Source organism: Pongo pygmaeus, chromosome 16 (genome assembly GCF_028885625.2).
Source record: "Pongo pygmaeus isolate AG05252 chromosome 16, NHGRI_mPonPyg2-v2.0_pri, whole genome shotgun sequence".
NCBI classification, from domain to species: Eukaryota; Metazoa; Chordata; class Mammalia; order Primates; family Hominidae; genus Pongo; species Pongo pygmaeus.
Genome location: NC_072389.2, coordinates 79,815,542 through 79,834,402, shown reverse-complemented (window position 1 = coordinate 79,834,402; position 18,861 = coordinate 79,815,542). Strand labels below are relative to the sequence as shown.

At 53.2% G+C, this 18,861-nt stretch overlaps 1 protein-coding gene across 13 annotated transcripts in view; it reads right to left on the bottom strand.

The window, feature by feature from the left end:
• The window catches only part of CCDC33 (coiled-coil domain containing 33), a 100,434-nt gene extending 88,444 nt beyond the window's left edge, over positions 1-11,990 (bottom strand). For 8 of the 13 annotated variants that reach the window (XR_008494241.1, XR_008494242.1, XM_054452034.1 and 5 more), the window contains exons 1-2: positions 11,545-11,960; positions 4,434-4,597 (exon numbers count right to left, since the gene is read on the bottom strand). Coding sequence is in view for 11 of the 13 variants with exons in the window: in XM_054452034.1 (XP_054308009.1) it covers positions 4,434-4,597; positions 11,545-11,565 (185 nt within the window). In the remaining 2 variants the exon portion in view is untranslated. Of the gene's footprint in view, positions 1-4,433; positions 4,598-11,544 lie in introns of all 13 variants that reach the window. The other 5 variants (XM_054452029.1, XM_054452028.1, XM_054452031.1 and 2 more) reach the window with 3 other exon arrangements.
• Positions 11,991-18,861: the final 6,871 nt, after the last annotated feature.

Here is an 18,861-nt window from a genome sequence, read left to right as displayed (position 1 = left end):
GAACAGCTCTGGGGTGCTCTCAGGTCTGTGCTTCACTACTCCCCCTGCCCCGACCCCTGCAACTGTGGTCCTGCCTGCTGGGGATGCAACAAACCCAGAGAGAAGGACAGAATCCAGGCTGAGACAGGGATTCTCAGCATCCCCATTTACAACCTCAGGTGAGAGAAGATGGGATGGCAGAGGGCAGGAAACCAAGCCAGGGGACTAAGCTCAGGGTATCAAAAAACAGGGGCAGCAAAAAGATGAGAAAAAATGCTTGGAAAGAATGTAAAAAAATATATATATATACATATATATATATACACACATATTTTCCCAGTTTTATTGAGGTATAATTGACAAATAAAAATAAAATTTATATGTATTTAAAATGTACAAAGTGATGATTTCATACACATATACTTTCTGCAGTGATCATCATGATCAAGTTAATTAACACATCTATCACCTCACAGTTACCTTTCGTGTATGTGGTGAAAACACTTAAAATCTACTCAGCACATTTCAAATACATAATATAGTCTCTTTTTTTCTTTTTTCAGATGGAGTCTCACTCTGTCGCCCAGGCTGGAGTGCACTGGCACAGTCTCGGCTCACCGTAACCTCCGCCTCCCAGGTTCAAGTGATTCTCCTGTCTCAGCCTCCCAGGTAGCTGGGATTACAGGCACCCACCACCACGCCAAGCTAATTTTTGTATTTTTAGTAGAGATGGGGTTTCACCATGTTGGTGAGGCTGGTCTCGAACTCCTGACTTGAGGTAATCCACCTGTCTTGGCCTCCCAAAATGCTGGGATTACAGGTGTGAGCCACCATGCCCAGCCACAATATAGTATCATTAACTAGAGTCACCTGCTGCATATTAGATCCCCAGAATTACTCATCCCAAAACTGAGAGTTTGTATCCTTTGGCCAACATCTCCTCATTTCCCTCATCCCCAGCCCCTGACAGCCACCATTCTACTCTCTGCATCTATGAGTTTATCTTAGATTCTGTTAAGTGAGATTATGCAGTATTTGTCTTTCTGTGTCTAGCTTATTTCATCTAGCATAATGTCCTCCAGGCTCATCTGCATTGTCACAAATGGCAGGATATCCTCCCTTTTATGGCTGAATAATATTCCATTGTGTATGTGTTGTACATATGTGGATATATATGTATACAATATATAATTGTGTGTGTGTATATATGACATAAGTATATACAAATATATGTATATGGCATTTTCTTTATCCATTCATTCATCAACAAACACTCAGGTTGATCCTATATCTTGGCTATTGTGAATGATTCTGCAATGAATATAGGGGTACTCTTGACCTCAGATGATCCACCTGCCTCAGCCTTCCAAAGTTCTGGGATTACAGGCATGAGCCACTGCACCAGGCCCAGATATCTTTTTCTTTTCTTTTTTCTTTTACTTTTTTTTTTTTTGAGATGGAGTCTTGCTCTGTTGCCCAGGCTGGAGTGCAGTGGTACAATCTTGGCTCACTGCAACCTCTGCCTCCCAGGTTCAAGTGATTCTCCTGCCTCAGCCTCCCTAGTAGCTGGGATTACAGGTGCCTGCCACCGCGCCCGGCTAATTTTTGTATTTTTAGTGGAGACGGGGTTTCACCATATTGGCCAGGGTGGTCTTGAACTCCTGACCTTGTGATCCGCCCACCTCAGCTCTGCAAAGTGCTGGGATTACAGGCGTGAGCCACCGCGCCTGGCCAGATATCTTTTCAAAATACTGATTTTGTTTCCTTTGGATATATACCCAGTAGTGAGATTGCTGGATCATATGGTAGTTTTATTTTCAATTTTTTGAGGAACCTCCATGCTGTGTTCCTTAATGGCTGCACCATTTTACTGCACATTCCCACCAACAGTGTACAAAGGTTCTCTTTTCTCCACACCCTCGCCAACACTTATCTCTTGTGTTTTTGAGAACAGCCATCCTAACAGGTGTGAGGTGCTATCTCCCTGTGGTTTTGATTTGCATTTCCCTGATGATTAGTGATGTGCACCTTTTCATGTGCCTGTTGGCCATTTGTATTTCTTTGTTGGAAAAATGTCTATTCAGGTCTTTTTCTCATTTTTTAAATTTGGTTACTTGTCTTTTTGCTATTGAGTTGTATGAGTTACTCATATATTTTGGATATTAACTCCTTATCAGATACATGTTTTGCAAATATTTTCTCCCATACCATAGGCTGCCTTTTTGTTTTGTGGATTATTCCCTTTGCTGTGCAGAAGCTTTTCAGTTTGATGCAGTCTCACTTATTTTTGATTCTGTTGCCTGTACTTCCGGTGTCATATCCGAAGATTAATTGCCAAGACCAATGTAAAGGAGCCTTTCCCCTATGTTTTCTTCTAGGGGTGTTACAGTTGCAGGTCTTACATTGAAGTCTTTACAAATAAATACATATTTTTAAAAACCATTGAAATATTCATCATGAACAAAACGAAAACTTTCGTGAACTTTCTTATGCCTATTTTGTGCTTTGTTACTTGTTTATTTGTAATCAGATGTGCAGGGATATAAAATTCTTTCCAGGTTCTATGGCCTCTGAGGGTCTGGATCCTCCCTCTTGGGGTTCCTGCCTGGGGCTGGGGGCGAGCACTGAAAGCCCCCTTCAGGTCCTGACAGCTGGGCCTTCATTCTCAGAAGCCCTTCCTTCTCCCTTCATTTGCATCTCATTAGCACCACCTCGAGCTGGTGGCAGCTCCGCCTGTCTGGAGCCCTGGGACGCAGGCTGCAGCCTGGCCAGGCGCTGCTCCCAGCTGGAGAGGGGTGCAGTGAAGTGCTTTCCCCTCCCCCCTCCCAGTGTTCTGTGTCCCCACCCTGTCTCCCGCCCCACGTGCCGCAGCCACACGGAGGGTGCAGGAGGACTCGGGGTGTGCCCGGCTCTCCGCACCCCCACCCAGGCTCGTGTCGCCTAGGCTCCTGCCGCGCGTTCCCATGGCAACCGGGTGATGGCGCGGGTCGCGGTGCCTGCCTAGGAGCCACACAGCCACCCAGCTCCCCGCCCCGCCGCCCAGGCCGGATTGGTGACAGTCAGGGCCTCAATCTCCCGAGATAATTGGTTTATGGAAATAGCTGAGCGGAGAAGGCGAGCTCTTCGCTAGAAACCAGCCTCCCTGCCAAGCCTGCTCCCACCACCTGTCCTTCCCTCACCACGGAAATGGAGTTGGGGGAGGGAGGACCGAGGAGCTGGGTGGCTGGCACAAATGGGGCTTTTGAGGCAAGTGTTTCACCTGTTGCTCTCGGCACAGCTTCTATCCCCCTTTCACAGTGGGGGCAGGCTGGCGGGGCAGGGACTTGTCATAGTAACCAGGTGTTGGCCTCAGTCACTCCTTGGCTCCTAAGTTTGGGCTCAGGCCTATGTTGGGTGCATTGTTGGGGGAAATGGAGGAGGATCCGTCCTCAAGGAGCCCCAGAGGAGTGCATAAACCATGTTGATATAAAGTACTTCAGACCAGGGTCACCACTGCTGTGGAGCTCCAGAGGAGGGAGAGCTCAACTCTGGTGGCTGCCTGGAGGAGGAGGCTTTGAAGGCGGGATTTCAGCAGACATTGGTGAGAGGGCTGGGGCAGGCACTCCCCAAAAGGAAATGTGGGCAACAGACTCTTGGCAGGAACTGAATGGTGTCAGTATCGGTGGGGGAGGGGAAGTATAGGGTGGCTTGGTGGGAGGCCACCAAGGCTCCCACCGTCTGTCTATAGAAGGTCTAGGGGTGACATTCTCCTTGGAGGGTGCTTTATAATAAAGATTGAGCAAATGTCCAGTGTCCCCAGCAAAGGTTGGCTGGATGGAGATTGTGTTGCCCCTTGGCACCTTTCTGGAAGAAGTGAGACCCGGGAGGTGGGCATAGATGTGGCGTGGCAGGCCTTGGTGCCGGGCTGGGGAAGTGTGTACCCTGACAGCAGCTGGCTGGAGGGGGTGTGTGGGGTGCATTAAAGGCCCAGAACTAGGGGAGTCCCCATAATAGAAGTGACTGGAGAAGGAGGGGAGGGGAGGGTGGTTATGAGGACCCTACCCCAGGGCTGGGTATGGTGGGGTGGGGCACCCAGAAGTCAGGAGAGGCAGGCCCCAAATCTTCCCCTTCCCCAATCTGACCATCATGCCCATGAGCCCAGCCCAGGCTTCTGCATACAAGGGCCCTGCCCCACTGGAGCTGACTGGAGCTGAGCTGTGACCAATCCCTGCCCCGCTGGTGTGGGGTGGGGAGAGGTGACTCTCTGGACCCGTTGGTACCCTGCCTTCCCCAGCCCTGGTGAGCAGCTTCCCATGCAGCAGCGGAGATGCCAGGCAGTGCCCACAGCGGCTCTTCCCCTCTGGGTATGACAGCCCCAGTCCTGGGCCTTTGAGTGCTCGTATTCCAAATAGCTGTCCCCTGGTTTCTGCTCACAGCCCAACCCATCCCCTGCCCCCACTCTCACAGCTACTTACACCACCACATAGGGCCACGGCTCGGAGCCATCCTTGCAGGCAGGCAGGTTGGTAGCCCCATGGAGGGTGACCATGATGGTCTCCTTCTTAGAGGGAGACAGGTGACCGATCTCAGGTTCCGTGCTCTGGGAAGTGACCAGGGGCTCCTCTGGGTCTTCAGTGTTCTGTGGGGAGAGCCAGGGCTGAGTGGCTTTTTTTTTTTTTTTTTTTTTTTGAGACAGAGTCTTGCTCTGTTGCCCAGGCTGGAGTGCAGTGGTGCCATCTTGGCTCACTGCAGCCTCTAACTCCTGGGTTCAAGCAATTCTCCTACCTCAGCCTCCCCAGTAGCTGGGATTACAGGCATGTGCCACCACGTCCAGCTAATTTTTGTGTTTTTAGTAGAGACGGGGTTTCCCCATGGTCTCGAACTCCTGACCTCAGGTGATCTGCCTGCCTTGGCCTCCCAGAGTGCTGGGATTATAGGCATGAGTTACTGCACCTGGCCCTGAGTGGCCTCCTCTGCTGTGGCACCTCCCTTCACTGCCACCCTCTAGCATCTAGCCCCTCACAGCTTCCGTCAAGTGCCTGCCTCCCTCTGTCACCCTTCCGCCCACTCTGCAAGGCAGTCGCCTTGGCCCCATTTTCTCCCTACTTCTGTCCCCATCCCACATCTCTCTCAGTGCCTCTCAGCCTCTCCCCCAGTCCTGGATCCTACCCTTCCTGCAGGACGAGACAGGCCACCTCACCTTTCAAGGCTGGTCCCACTTCTAAGCCTTAGCTTTCGCAGGTGTCCTCATCTGTAATTCCTAAATGCCACCTGCTTTTGCAGTCCTAACAATGGGCCACCTTCTTCAGTCTATCTTGTATCCTCACCTCAGCTCATCCATCACCTCAGGTCCCTCCTGTGCACAGCACTTTACAGCTGACAAAGCTTCTCCATGTCCACGGGGGCACTCAGTGCATTACATGGAGGTGAATGCGTGTGTCTGTCCCAGATGCCCCACCTGTCTTCTACCCAGGAACCTTGCGGACTGGGGAGGAAGAGGTGCCTGCCCACACAGGGGGCTTCCTACGCCAGTTGCCCCAAGCAGGGACTCAACAGCTTAGTAACTCGTGGATTCATGGCCCAAAGGACCATCGTAATGAGCTGAGAGGAGACAAAGCCTTGGCCGGCTGAGGCAGTCAGGGAAGACAGCAGGGAGGAGGAGGCCTTAAAGGGTTGGGAGAAGGTGCAGGAGTGGAGTCAGGGAGGACAGGCCAGGAGCGGAACACTGGAGAGAAGGCAGCAAGCGGGAAGGGGCAGAGCTTTCCAAGGCCCAAAGGTGGCTCAGTTTGACTGGGGAGGCAGTGGGGACTCAAAGAAGATGGCAGAGCTGGGCATATAAACGCAGTGGGGTGGGGAGGGGTGTGGCCATGAGGCTGCTATGGCTCAGAGGTGTCCTCGTCCTCCCTGGCCCTGGTCCTCCACTGGCCGGCTGGCTGACTCTCCACTTGCAGTTAATCTGAGCCAGATTAACCCTTGATAGGCCTCCCGTGGTAGGAGGTCTCGCCTATGCTTTGTCCCTCCAGCTGATATGAGGGGCCACAGAGGGGCACTCCTGGCTCTGGGAGAGGAGCAACGGACCTCCTCAGGGTGGAGGCAGGGCCCTGAGGGGCCACTGGCAGGCTGTTCCTCATCTCTGGAAAGCTCAGCCTGTCAGACCCTGCATTCCAGGGCAGGCCCTGGTTGCGTGGGGTTGAGATCAATGTCTTATTACACAGAGGGGAAATTGAGGCCCAGACAGGAGCAAGGACCTGGGTCCTGGACGGGCTCTGGTTTTGGTGGCAGCCTCGGCAGTCTGGGTCCTTGGCTCAGAATGGCTGGCTCCTGAGGAGCCCTGAGTGTCAGGAGGCAGGTTTAAACCAGCTCTGCCTCTCACCATGCTGGGCCCCAAAGCCAGCCATGTTCTGAGAGTCAGTTTCCCCGGTGGGGAGATGAGGACTTGGACCGGCCTATCTGGAACCTGCTCTGCTCCTACCTTGAGCCTTGGCTCCTGGAAGCCTCAGGCGGAGGAAAAGAAAAGGGCACAGTGCCTGAGGCTCTGCTCTGCCCTGAGGAGTTTTAGGAACATTATTTCATCCATTTCTCACGATAGCGTGGGGTGCCCACCAATCGGAGCCACACACCCCCTCAACAGCTCCCCTTGGGGGTCTACTGGCCTCTCAAAGCTAACGAGCTCTGGACTCCTCTTCAAACCCCTCCTCCTGCTGTCTGCCCCAACTCATTAATGAGTTAATGGCGATGCTGTTGTTCTAGTTGTTCAAGCCCCACATCTTGGAGTCCTTCCTGATTCTTCCCTCTCTCCCTCTACATCACTTATCCAGTTCTTCAGCAGATCCTGTCAGCTCCACCTTCAAACTATATCTGGACTCTGACCCTTCTCAGCATCCTCAGGTCAGCACTCAGGTCCCAGACACCTGCATGTCCCGACTCGCCTCTGATGGAGTTCTGTTTCCTCTCCGGCTCTCCCTCCACCCCATCCAATCGCCAGAGTGAGCCTTTACAGATTGGACCCAGACCCTCTCTCTCCTCTGCTCAGAACCCTGAAGTAGCTTGCTGCTTCTCTCAGAGCCTTGCAATGGCCCGTGGGGCCCTCCACGAGCTGGCCCAGAAAACTGACCTCATCTTGTCCCACGGGCTCTGTGGGTCACTCCACTCCAGCCACACTGGCCTCCTGGCTGTTTCTCACACCCACCAAGCTCCCTCCTGCCTCCCTGCCTCTGCCCTAGCTGTTTCCTCTCCTCCTCCCTGGGTGTTGCTCCAGAACTGTCATCCCTGTGCCTTGCTCCCCCACTTCCTTTGGCTTGCCTGGTGCAGGCTGTGGTCCTTGCCTAGCAAGATGGCTAATTAGGAGGTGAGAATACATGCCCCCCAGATCAGAAGTACCAGTCCTGCAGAGAGACCCTCCTCTCCTTCCTCTGACTGAGGAGGCCACCCCCACCCTCTTCCAGGACCCAGCAGGGCCTGTCACCATCTGCAGAGGTGTTGATGAGGGTTGCCCCTCCTTCTCTCCCCCATGCTCCTGTCAGGGGAGAATGAGGGAAGGGGAAGATGCCCCTGCCTGGAGGTGAGGGAGAAGGAGCAGCCAGAGTCCCTCTCCCTGCCCTCCTGGGTAGGCAGCTTCCTCCCATATCCACCCTCATGCAGGCCACCATGACCCCCCACTCCCCAGCAGCCTTGCTCTCCTGGTTTAGTGGCACAGGAGTAAGGCTGGCAGCCTCAGGGCAAAAAGACCTAGGTTTCAACTTGGCCGGGCGTGGTGGCTCATGCCTGTAATCCCAGCACTTTGGGCAAATCACTGGAGGCTGGGAGTTCGAGACCAGCCTGGCCAACATGGTGAAACTCCATCTCTACTAAAAATACAAAAATTAGCCGGGCGTGGTGGCACAAGGCTGTAATCCCAGCTACTCAGGAGGTTGAGGCAGAAGAATTGCTTGAACCTAGGAGGCGGAGGTTGCAGTGAGCCAAGATGGTACTCCAGCCTGGGTGATAGAGTGAGACTCCATCAAAAAAAAAAAAAAAGACCTAGGTTTCAGCTCAGCTCTGGCCCTAACTCTCTGTACCATCTCCCTGAGCCTTGATTTTCCCACCTGGCCAATGGGAATGTCTGGAATAGTTTGTGATTCAGCCTTTCCAGTGGTTACTGTGCCTGAAGTTCCTGCAGGGAGGCTGGGAGGGGTGATTCATGTTCCTAGATGGATTCACCTTGCTGTGAGGGCACAGGGCCTCTCATGAGCTCCCTAGGGCCATGCAAGGGAGGGCCCAGGAGCAAGATCATCATCCAGGGGCTCTCACTGGCTCCCTGGCAGCCCTAGAGCCCAACTAGGCATCTGCAGACCTGGCCAGGAGTCACAGCGGCTCCTCCTCTATCTCCCCTGCGCCTCCCCTCGGGGACAGCCTTCCCGTCTGGGAATAAAGCTTGCAGGAAGTTTGGCGAGAACTGCTGTGCTTCAGCTCTGGGCATGAGGCCAACTGCCAGGCTGGCGCCTCCTGGTGAGGCCTGCAGGCATGTGCCTGCTAGGCAGGCTGGGCCCAGGGCCAGGGAGGCCTGGGGCCAAGGGTGAGGCCAGGAGGGGGATGGTGGGCCAGGGCTGCTAACCTCCTGCTATCCCTTTTTTATTCCCACGTCTGGATGGGAATATGCAGGCTTCCCTCAGAGATGTCCTGCAACAGAACCAATGTCCTCGACCCATCTGTTACCCCTGGCCTGCACTAGAGGATTGATGAGGGAACAGAAAATGCACATACTGGGTTACACGAGTGGTAGTGAACTGGGGGTGATGGGGCACCCTCCCGTAAGTCTCAGGTCGCACAAACCCATCTGTAGGGGTGTGGTGAGCCCTGGGGAGGGAATTCATGCCTCCTCTTGGCTGGGAGCAGAGTCGGATGCTCACCATCAGCTTCTCAGGCTCACTCTCAACCCACCCAACACTGCTAGGGTGCAGAGATCAGCAGGCAGCTTTTCCAGGCAGGGGTTTGGTCAGTTTACCTGCCCAAGGCCACACAGCCAGTGGATGGGAGGCTGGGCTGTGAGCACCGAAGCCCGCCTGATTCCAAAGCTCAGCACTCTCAGCTACTCCGCTGGGCCTGGCAAGATTGGAAGCTGCTAACTCCAGTGCCCTTATCCAGACAGGCGGCCTTGCCCTCACGAGGCCAGGATTAGCCAGCAGATGTTGCAGGGGAACTAGGACTGCCCATCACTTAGGGCATTTTTGGATCCATGTGCTGGGGGGAAGGGCTGGGGTGAGAGGAGGAAGTAGGAACAACAGGGAGTTAATGGTCCTTGAATTCAGCTCCTGCGGGTGGGGTGGGGGGTGCTTAACTTGGTTCTGGTGGGGAGAGAGATGGAAGGAGACAAACTCTTCCAACCACTCCTCCCTCTCCTCCAGCAGCCTGGGAGGCCTGACGAGCTGAGCCCAGTTCTGCCCTCTAGAAGGACCCTGCATCTGAAAAGTCACACCAGCTGGAGAGGGGCTGGGCTGGGAGGCAGGGTGCCTGGCTGCCCGGATCTGTCATTTGGGCAAGTTGTTTGACTGCAGTGGGGCTATTTCCCAGCAGTTTCATAAGGTCTTTCAGTTAAAAATGGTCCCCCATTTTCCTTCTAGTTTCAGCATCTAAACTTGCCTGGGTGTTATGGTGGCCAGGAGAAAGCTCTTTTACAGGTGAGGAAGCACACTTAGAGAAAGTAAACCTCTTGCATGAAAGCACACAGCTTAGCTAGTGGGGCCAGGGCTGGAACTGGAAGCAGGGTCTGTCTGACCCCACACTCTTGCTGTCTCTGCTGTGCTCTAACCATGCTTCCTTGGATGTGGATCCCTCCTCTGCTCCACAGTGGATGTCCCCTTGAACTCATAACCTGAGTAACCATTGGTGGCAGCAAGAGGAATTGTGTTCTTTGGAGCAGAGAAGCATTCCAAAAGATGACACAAAAGTCAGAAATCATTAAAGACGGATAGGTTTGATTACATTTTAAAAATCTATACTAACTTCTATAATGGTCCAAAATGCCCTGCAATACAAAGAAAAGAAAAAAAGGAGAAAATGTTTGCTATATATTTTAAAAAAGGATTAATATCCATAGTATACAAAGAGCACTGAAACCTATAAACATTACCCAATTTAAAAAACATGAACTGGGGTTTCACAAAAGAAGAAACACAAATATGTATTTTATATACATGATGAGCATCCTTTTTTTTTTTTTTTTTTTTTGAGACAGAGTTTCGCTCTTTGTTGCCCAGGCTGGAGGGCAGTGGCGTGATCTCGGCTCACTGCAACATCTACCTCCCGGGTTCAAGCAATTCTCCTGCCTCAGCCTCCTGAGTAACTGGGATTACAGATGTGCACCACCACACCCAGCTAATTTTTGTATTTTTAGTAGAGATGGGGTTTCACCATGTTGGCCACGCTGGTCTCAAACTCCTGCCTCAGCCTCGCCAAGTGCTGGGATTACAGGTGTGAGCCACCACCCCCGGCCATGATGAGCATCCTTATAGGCGATTCTACCCAGCTATCAAAAGTGCTTCTCAAACCTACCAATCAAAGCAATCTTAGCTCCTCCTCAGGACTCCCACGCACACTCCCTGGATCCCCAAATCCAGCTCTGTGGGGCAGGTGGGGACCAGCTGGCAGCTTAGGGTGCCAGGTCAACCTGGTGCCTGGTCCTGAGTGTGTGGCATTACAGAAAGAGGCTTAATGGGGAGGGTGGAATCTGTGGGGGGTTGGGGGCAGCTGTGGGCAGAGAACATCAGGAAGAGAACATCAGAGAACATCAAAATCAAGAGTAATAAAGTGGAAATCACACTAGGGCCTGGGCACCCCCAGCTATTTGGCTTATTCAACCTGAGTGTAACTACAAAGAGGGTATCCCCCGTTTGCAAGTACCTGTGTGCCTTTGGTCTCAGCTCCTTTTGCTATCCCTGTGGGTAACACCATCTAGGGCAGGGGCTCAGCCTTGCTAGTGAGAGGAAGGTAAGGGGTCCCTTGCATTGAACTGTTTACATCTCATCACACTGAGATTCTAGTCCCTTCCTGGCAGAGCCCTGCTGCTGGGCCACAGCTTTTTATTAAGCACCCACTATGTGCCAGGCACTGTTCTGAGTGCTGGGGATACAGCAATGAACAAAACACACAAAAATCCCTTCTCTCCAGAGACCCAACATCTGTGTTCCAGGGCAGGGGCCTAGGCCCCAGAAAATCAGGGCCAGGGCTTGGACAGCATGGGGGCAGTGGGGACATCAGGGCTGCCAAGCCAGCAGCCTGGGAATCTCCTGGGAGATCTTGGACGGGGGTAATGAACCATCTCAGTGGGCTCTCAGACTGTGTGACCCCAGCAACAAGAGGGCAGAAACAACCAGGTAAGGGTGGTCAGCAAGCACACTGCATTCCAGTTCCCGTGTGGCCCAAGAGTATAGGGCAGCTAACCTGGGACAGGCACAGAGACCACCTCACTCCCCATTTCACAGCTGTGAAAACTGAGACCCAGGGAAGGGAAGCTTTTGTCATGATTAAGGAGCAAACAAAACTTTGAAGGAAGGACTTTGAAGGATGGACGGATTCATGCAGGTGCATGGCCCATGCCCCTGGCCTTACCTTTTTGTTTTTCAGTCCCATCCTCTTGAGGCCAGGAGTGTCTGGCCTTGTTTAACAATCTAGGGGATGAGTACTTGGTATTAGTGGGTGATCAGGCATCAGTCCTGCCCAGACAGCTGGCCTGGGTGTCTTGGAGTCCTTATGGGTAGTAGACAGTATGGAGGTCAATGTGGTCTCAGGGGTGCCACACACCAGCCCTGGGGCCTGGATGTGGGGGGAGGGGGAGGGTGGCCAGGTGGGAGCAGGTCCTGGATCTCTCAGTAGCGAGATGGTCTATGGGTGGAAGGGCCCTGGGGGTTGAGGGCCATGGCCAGCTGGACAGGGTCAGCAATGAGGCAATTGACTCTTGGCACCCCTAGGACGGTGGAGAGATGGGGCCGGCGGGGGGCCCTGTCTCTGCCCAGGCCTAGAAAAGCAGTGAGCTCTTCCACTTAGCTGGGTCACCTGGGCAACATTGTGTGATGTCACAGGCAGGGCCGAAGTCATACAGGCACCTGTCCGGGTGCAGTGAGCTAGAATGCGAAGCCCTTTTCCCTATTCCTGGAGCTGTGTTCCACCTGCCGCCTGGCACTCAGGTCTCACCCTTCCTGCTCTTGGTGCCTCAAGTCGTCTCCACCGACCCTGTGGTGTGGCCAGCCCCATGCTGCTCAAGCTGCAGCAAAAGAGGAAGCCAGACACTGCTCTCAAGAGCGTTGCAGCTTGATCGGTAAAACAGCTACTTCTGTTGAAGAATCTACCAGCCATCATGCCTCTTTGGGTACCTATAGTCTTCCATTTATTTGATAATAATAAACACAAACTTCAAGAGGATGGTTTCTTCTTGGAGGGTAGGTGGGAAGATCAGGGAGAGAAGAGGGTAAGAGCATACATTCTAAACCTTTGGTTTTTAGATTGGGTGGTCAGTTAATGGAAGTTCATTATATTACTGAAAATAAATTACAATTAAACAAAGAAAGCCATGATGGGCCAGGGATGGCACTAGAGTATGAACCAAAGATTATGGTTCATTTCTGAGCACTTCAAGAAATTATTACAAAGACAAAGTATGTCTTTTAATGGAGCATTTGCTGCACGCCAGGCAGGGTCCTAAGTGCTTTTGGTGAGGTGAGATGGCAGAATGAGGAGAGACTAGTCCTTGGCCTGGGGTGGGGGGTTGCTCTATAGAGAGGTGAGGCCTGAACTGGGCTTTGAAGGATGATCAGAAATCCTGGGCTAGAAAAGGAGGGATTTGGGGTGCTGGGCAGTGTTCAGAAGTGTTTGGAAGGCCCCTGTGGCCTGCCTCATTTCTACCTATTTTGGGCCCCATGTTGGAGATTCTTTTAATCTGGCGGAAGAGCAGGACCAGCCTGGCAGCTAGGAGGCAGGAGACTCCCGCTTTGCAGAGGCCTCCCAGCCTCCCTCTCTACCCCCACTCCAGAGAGAGCAGCAGCGAGGATGTGGTTCTCCCCAGTTTACAGACAGAAAAACTGAGGCTTTGCTTTTGATTAGAACTGAAAGGACCAGCCAAGGTCACCCAGACACTGGTGGGGGACGGTAGTCAGGAACCCCACTCCTAATTTTCTCCCCGTCTAGGCCTGCCAAGAGTGGTACTCCTGGGGCTCTGGGGCTGGGGCCCTGACCAGGAATGGCCTGGCTATGAGCACTGTGCTTTATCTCCCTTGTGGGCCAACATGTCCCAGCACAGTGTGTACGTGTGGAAGGGTCTCAGTGGCTGCTCCCCCAGTCTCTCTAGAGCGTGTCTCCCCAACCTCTCAGGCCCGCTTAGTCTAGGAGGCTAGGGCAGCAGGTTCAGGGGGCGGGGAGCCATTGCTCCTTCTCCAGCAGCAGGACTGAAGACGCAAGCCAGGTGCCTAGGAAGCAAACTTTAAGGAAGCACTCACTCTCAGGGCTATGCGAGCGCTCTGCTCCCGACACAGAGCCTCACATTTTGCGCCCTGGCCACCTTGCCTGCCTCACTGTGGTCCTTGCCCCGCCCTGCAGCTCTGCCTCAGTCCCCGGGGCTCTGGGCTCTCACCCATCCTCCCTGGCATCTGAGCTTTCTGCTTCTGCAGCCACGCCCCTGCCATCTTCCTGCCTGGGAAGAAGATAATGCAATTGGACACTGGTTCCAGGCCATCTGGCTGCAGGGTGCAAGCGGGCCCTGTGCACTCAGCAGCCACCAGGAGGGCCCTTCTACTCCCTGACTTGCTGGTTGTTCACCTCCCCAGACCAAGGACCCCTGAGACACCAGCTCCTGTGCCTGCCCTAACCTCCCCCGAGAGCTGCTTCCTCCTTACCTGTGAGAAGGCCTTAACGGCAGCATGAGCCCAGCTGCTCTACCTTCTCCTTCCCTTCCTCCAGCAAGGTGAGCTCTACATCCCCAGCCCAGAGAAGTGGGCTTGCTCCTCAAATGTCCAGGGGCCAGCCCCAAGCTGTGATGATTCAGGGAGATTCCAGGGTGAGGGAGAGCAGGGAATGATTAATCTCATAGCTAATAGATAACTGCGCCCACCCCCTACCCCCAGGAGAGAGCACTTGGAGCTGTATCACTAGGAAGGGCCAGGGGTTAAGTGTGGCCACTAGGGAGCCCATAGTTCTGGGAGGGGCAAGCCCCTGAGGCTGGAACTGGGGCTGGCTCTTGGGGAAGGAGGGATCTTGCTGGCTGGACAGCAAGAAGAATCTGGGTAGACAGATGTGGCTCATAGTCAGCCCTGCTTCCTCATGCCATGTCTGGGGCCTGGAGTCTGAGGAAGCAGCCTGTGAGGACAAACTACCCATGCAATGAGACTCAGGGGACTGTGTCTGTCTTCCAGAGACCCCCCACCTCCGCCTCCTTACTTGGCCTTTCCTTCCCTCTGAGTCCTGTCTCACCTCCACATTTGGGCAGCTGAGTTGGATGAGGTGGGAAATGTAGGCAGTGTGATTTTGTAGCAAATGGCAGCTCAAAGCTGTGTGATCTTGGGCAAAATGTTAACCCTTTCTGAGCTTTGGTTCCCATCGTTATCCAGTGAGGGAATCAGGGCTGCTCTGTGGGCTGAATGAGACCATGCAGGTAAAGCTCTTAACACAGATGGTTATGAGCTCCAGGCATGCTTGCTTTTCCCTGCTAACCAACCTTGGGCTTGGCAAGTTCTCTCTAGTGCAGCTCTGGGTGGCAGTGACTTCAGTTTAAACCCAGCCCAGCACCTTAAGGGGTGGGGTGTGAACTGGCCTCAAGGGGCCCAGTTAGAGCCCTCGTGGAAGCACAGGGCAAAGCCAGCCCCCCAGTCTCTCTGCAGAAACTCCTGAGGCTGAGCCTCATAACTTGTATGAGGTCAGAGCAGCCCCTGAAGGTCCTGGCCAGCAACCAGTGGATTCAGAGTCGGGGACCCTCTCAGAGTTTTCCATCCTTCAGCCAACAAGTGAGGACCTGCTGTCTACACCACTGGGGCTGAGGGTGTGTGGCAGTGGGAGCATAGAGACCCTCTAAGGGAAATGCTTCAGTAGACAACAGTCAAAATAACCAAACGAGGGGCAGGGATTTGCCCTGGTCTCACGCCCCTGCCTCATGTTTCTTACATACCAGGAGTGAACTTGCAGCTCCAGAAGCAGCACACACACAGGAGGTGTTGCTGTGGACCAGGAGGACTGCACACGTTGAGAGCAGGAGATAAAGGGGTCGAGGAAGGCCTCTGGGATGAAGGGCCTTGAGCAGGATCCTGAGAACACATTGGATTTAGGTAGGAAAGGGGACATTTCTGGTGAAGGGCTACCTGAGAAAGGTGCGGCCATGGGCGTGGGCCTGGAAGCCGGGAACAGAGCGGGGATAGAGAAGAGGGCAAGTGGGCCTGGGATGATATCTGGTCTGGGTGGGTGTGAAGGCTCAAGCGCTGGTGGAGACATGCAGACTTCACCCCATGGCCATTTCTCACTTCTCTGGCCCATTCCAGTGGGGGAGAACTCACCAAGTCCAAGGTTGGTTAGCAGGGAAAAAAGCAAGCACGTCTGGGGGACTTCACTGTCTGCATTAAGAGCTTTACCTTCATGGTCTCATTCAGCCCTCAGAGCAGTCCTGATTCTCCCACTGGATAAGGACGGGAACCAAAGCTCAGAGAGGGTTAACATTTTGTCCAAGATCACACAGCTATGAGCTGCCATTTGCTATAAAATCACACTGCCTACATTTCCCACCTCATCCAACTCAGCTGCCCAAAAGCAATGGAGAAAGAGTGATGGGGAGATATGGGGGAAGGGGCAAGAGTCAGGAAAAGAGAAGGCCAAGTGTGGGGGCTCTGGGAGAGAGGCACACTTTCCTGGACTCTGCCTGGCAGCCAACTCTCTCCATACAAGTGCCTTTCCAGGTTATGGTCATTGTTCCCTCTTGTCTCTTCAAACCTAGGAGTCAGGGAAGGCTTCTCACAGGTTCCAGCCCCCAGGGCGCTGTAGTCTTCCTCTCGTTTTTCCTAAACCCCACCCTCAGTATTGTAAATAGTCCCTTTATTAAACTCCCCTCAAGCTCCTGAATTTGAATGCCTTCTTTTTCCTAGCAGGACCCTGGCTGATGTACCTGCTGTGTGAGCCCCTCTCCATGGCCCAATCTCTCGCCTGATGTCCTGGTATCACTGCTGTCATCATCACCACCAGCCCCTTCACACCCCCAACTTTTAGCGAGCACTTACTGTGCGCCAGGTCTCATGCCAAGAGTTGACCTGCGCCATCTCATTTCATCCTCACGTTTACGCTCCTGGGAGTTATTGCTGTGAGTCTTTTTTTTTTTCTTTTTGAGACAGGGTCTCATTCTGTCTCCCAGGCTGGAGTGCAGTGGCATAATCTCAGCTAACTGCAACCTCCGCCTCCCGGGTTCAAGTGATTCTCCTGTCTCAGCCTCCCCAGTAGCTGGGATTACAGGCATGCCACCACACCCAGCAAATTTTTTTTATTTTTAGTAAAGACAAGGTTTCACATGTTGATCAGGCTGGTCTCGAACTCCTGACCTCAAGTGATCCACCCACCTCGGCCTCCCAAATTGCTGGGATTACAGGCGTGAACCACCGCACCTGGCCAGAGTCCATTTTTAAGGTGAGGACACAAATGCTCTGAGGGAATGGACTTGCCCAAGGTCACACAGCTTTGAGGCAGCACAGCTGGGATTTGACTCCAGGCCTGCTGGCTCCAAAGTCCGAGATCATAACCACCAAACCGCTCTGCCTTTTCCTTTCACTCTGGGAAAGGAGTCGCAGCTGTCCTTTCCTCTCTCCAGAAACTGGGGCAACATGAAAAATTCAAGACCAGGGATGAAAACACCTGGCCTTTTGAATGAGGCCAGACCGATGGCTCTGCGGCAGTGCAGCCTGCAGACACTGGTGTCAAAGGAGATTGAGGTGGTGTGTCCCAGAGGCTCAGCTGGGCATGGCTGGCCGGGCCCCCATAAGCAAGGGCAGAGCCAGGGGGCCTGGAGGACATCACTTCTATCCAGCACAGAGGGGCTGCAGGGCTGTTTGATTACAAGGGCTGGTGGGGTCATAACACTGTGACTCTATCACTAATGTAGCTAGCTCGCATTTCCAGCTAAGCCTGTTAGATGCAGGCTGCTGTCTTTAGGGTCTGCTTGCTGAGTGGACCAGGGTGGGATCCTGGAGGCTCTGGGGGCCTGCCCTTCTGACCTTCTCCTGGTTCCTTGCTGTGCAGAGGTGACTTTTATCAGCTCAGTAAAGGGCTACTGGGCTAAACCTCTGTGTATCTGTGTTTTGTCTCAGAGCAGACTTTGAGATAGTCCTGACCCTGTCTTGCTGCACCTAGTTCTTGTGGGCTCTGGGCACCACCAAATAGGCAAAAAGATTTGGCAGCAAACAAAAAAAGCATGATGACTTGGAATCTGTCAGGCCTGGCTCTAACCCTGGTTCTGCCAGGCACCGGAGTGAGGGTTTGGGCAAACCTCCTGATCCCTCGGAGCCTCCCAGTCCTCATCTGCAGAGCAGATCTACCAGCAGGCTCTGTGCAGGGTGGTGGCGAGGATTAGATAAGAGAATGGATGCCTTCACACGGTAGGCAGCCCCACAGTGGGCTTTCCCTCACACTTACACCAATGTATGCCAAGATGGAGCACCTCTGGCCCAAGCTTTGGCAACAGGAGACTTGGGGGTGACGAGTAGAGTGTGATGTTCTCGTTGTTGGACAATGCGGCTTCCATTTGCTTAGCAGGCACGTTTATGGATTGCCGTGTTGAAGGATTCCTCTTGGCGTTTGGCAACCAAAGCTCTCATTTGGGGCAGCCCAGCTCCCTCCATCATGTCATAAATCACTTTGCTAAAGATGCAACGTTGCTTTTGGGCATTTTTCTTTTGAAAAATCAATAACTCGTTTAACAATGGACTGAATAAAGGAGTGAGCAATGAAGCTGCCTGCCATTTCCTTCCATCAGGAGGGGCAGAAGCAGTGCCCTGCCAAGGTTGGGTGGGGGGGTCTACTCAGAGGGCAGAGAGGCCTTGGGGTGGGGATAATAGGCTCAACCTGTTCCCAGCAAACCTGTGTCCCCTCACCCCAACTCTTCCAACCTCCAAATCTGACCAAGGCCCTCCTCTGCTTCAAAAAACACCTTAGTAGGACCCCATCACTGTAGGGGACCCCTGCCAGCCTCCTGGTCTGCTCACCCCAGGCCCTGCACCCAATCCCAGCCTCACACCCACACTCCAGCCTCATGACATGCCTGTAGTCCCTGTGAAGGAGCAGTGGTCTCTCCAGCCTTCAGGCCTTCACCTTTACTGTTTCATGTGCCTGGGCCTCTTCCCCAGCCAGCCTGAATAATTCAAGACACAACTGAATTGTGCACAACCTGCACAAAGATTTGCTGCAACCTTCCCGCACCCCCACCTCAGGGACATCAGATCCATAGCCCATGGGCCTCCCCTGCCCTGGCTCATGATCCACTGTGGGCTTCTCTGGGACAGGATCTATCTTCCTCAAGGGCGGGGACCATGTCCCCACGGCCCAGCATGTTGCCTGGCGAAGAACTGGCACCAGGTGGGTGCTTGATGTATGAGTGAGGGATAACATTTGTGTAAAGTATCTTCCTCCTTACTGCTACTTCAGCCTGGGACAATGATGCCTGCTCCCCCAAACCCTCCCTCTCCACAGTCCAAGCCCCCAGTGCCTTCTACCCTTGCTAGGGCATGCGTGGGTATGTATAGGAACCTCGTAATAATAGCTAACGGTGAGCACTATTCTGTGTGTTTTACATACGTTAACTCAGTCCTCACAATGATATATGAGGTAGGTGCTACTATTGTCCCCATTTTATTTTATTTTTATTTCTATTTTTTGAGACAGTGTCTCAATTGTCACCCAGGCTGGAGTGCAGTG